Source organism: Phalaenopsis equestris, unplaced genomic scaffold (assembly GCF_001263595.1).
Source record: "Phalaenopsis equestris unplaced genomic scaffold, ASM126359v1 Scaffold000188, whole genome shotgun sequence".
In the NCBI taxonomy this organism is placed as follows: domain Eukaryota; kingdom Viridiplantae; phylum Streptophyta; class Magnoliopsida; order Asparagales; family Orchidaceae; genus Phalaenopsis; species Phalaenopsis equestris.
The window spans coordinates 693,312-694,644 of NW_018164630.1; the positions used below are offsets into that span (position 1 = coordinate 693,312).

Sequence of the window (1,333 nt, forward strand, 5' to 3'; positions counted from 1 at the left end):
ATTTTCAAAATCAATCGAAAAAGTTGACCGACAATCTCATGACAAAATTAACACAGAGCTTGTATTTTTTCGCGTCAATGCGGCATACCAAATATTTGTAATAAATTATTCTCTCTCAATATGTTTTTAACATCTTTTTTCTTATTGCACACACAACTCTTTGTTTACAGGTGGTATATGGTGATGTTTACATGCTGGATGATGGGAAGAAATGGAAGGAACTACCTCCAATGCTTAAGCCTAATTCTCATATAGAATTTTCATGGGTGGTTGTCAACGACTCTATAATTGTTGTTGGTGGTACAACCGAGAAACATCCTGTGACAAAAAGGATGATATTGGTTGGTGAAGTATTCCGGTTTCACTTGAATACCATGGTATGAATTTACTTGTCATATGTTATCCTTTTTTATTGTGTCATTTCTATGCTTAAAAAGTTTCTCACAATCAGTGCAGTATAACAATTCACATTTTTGTTTGATCTGACCCATAAATCTACCAAAAGTCTCTAAGCTCAGTGCAGTCCCATTTCCATGTCAATAGACAAATCAACATAATAACATATTTATTATCAGATAATAGTATACAAACTTGATTTCCATTTCATCCACTTTTACCAAATTTTCTTCCGAAGTTCTATGCTTTTATGTCCTCATGAAATGATTTATGGGGGGCAAATAGCTTATGAAAGAGTAGATTAAACATTTTTTTATTTTTTGGGGTGCAAATAGCTTATGATTTATGGAGACAAATTTTCATCCGGACTTTAATAGGCTGGGCATCGCCAGTATTAAAATTTGTGGAATCCACTTGTCACGTGATGCCCCACCATTGGACTCTAGTATTAAAATTTGTGGAGTCCACTTGTCACGTGATGCCCCACCATTGGACTCTAGACGCATTTTAAGACGCATTTTAACGTCCGGAAAATGCATCCGGAGTCCGAATGTACATTTTTTGCTGATGAAATTTTTTTTCTTTTTTTTTTATGAGATTTTACATTTTCTTAGGGTCATTTTGAGTTATAAACATTAGTATATTAGGCTTTCTAGATGATATATAATCTGCATGATGTGGCTCAACCATGAATTTACTTTTTATGTTAAATTGTATTTGATGTGATATATGTATTATCTATGTATAATGGGCAGAAATGGAGTGTGGTCGGGAGGATGCCCTACAGAATGAAGACAACACTGGCGGGTTTCTGGAATGGTTGGCTATATTTCACATCCGGACAGAGAGACCGAGGACCACATGATCCTTCTCCCAGAAAGGTTGTTGGAAGCATGTGGAGGACTAAGCTCAGATTCTAAGCAATTAATAGTTCATT

General features: G+C 35.3%; 1 protein-coding gene across 1 annotated transcript in view; it reads left to right on the forward strand.

Moving 5' to 3' along the window:
* Window positions 1–1,333, forward strand: part of LOC110022414 (kelch repeat-containing protein At3g27220-like) — a gene marked incomplete at its 3' end in the record, with an annotated part of 17,709 nt that extends 16,376 nt beyond the window's left edge. The window contains 2 exon segments of the mRNA XM_020721342.1: window positions 171–377; window positions 1,152–1,333. Coding sequence (XP_020577001.1) covers window positions 171–377; window positions 1,152–1,316 — 372 coding nt within the window.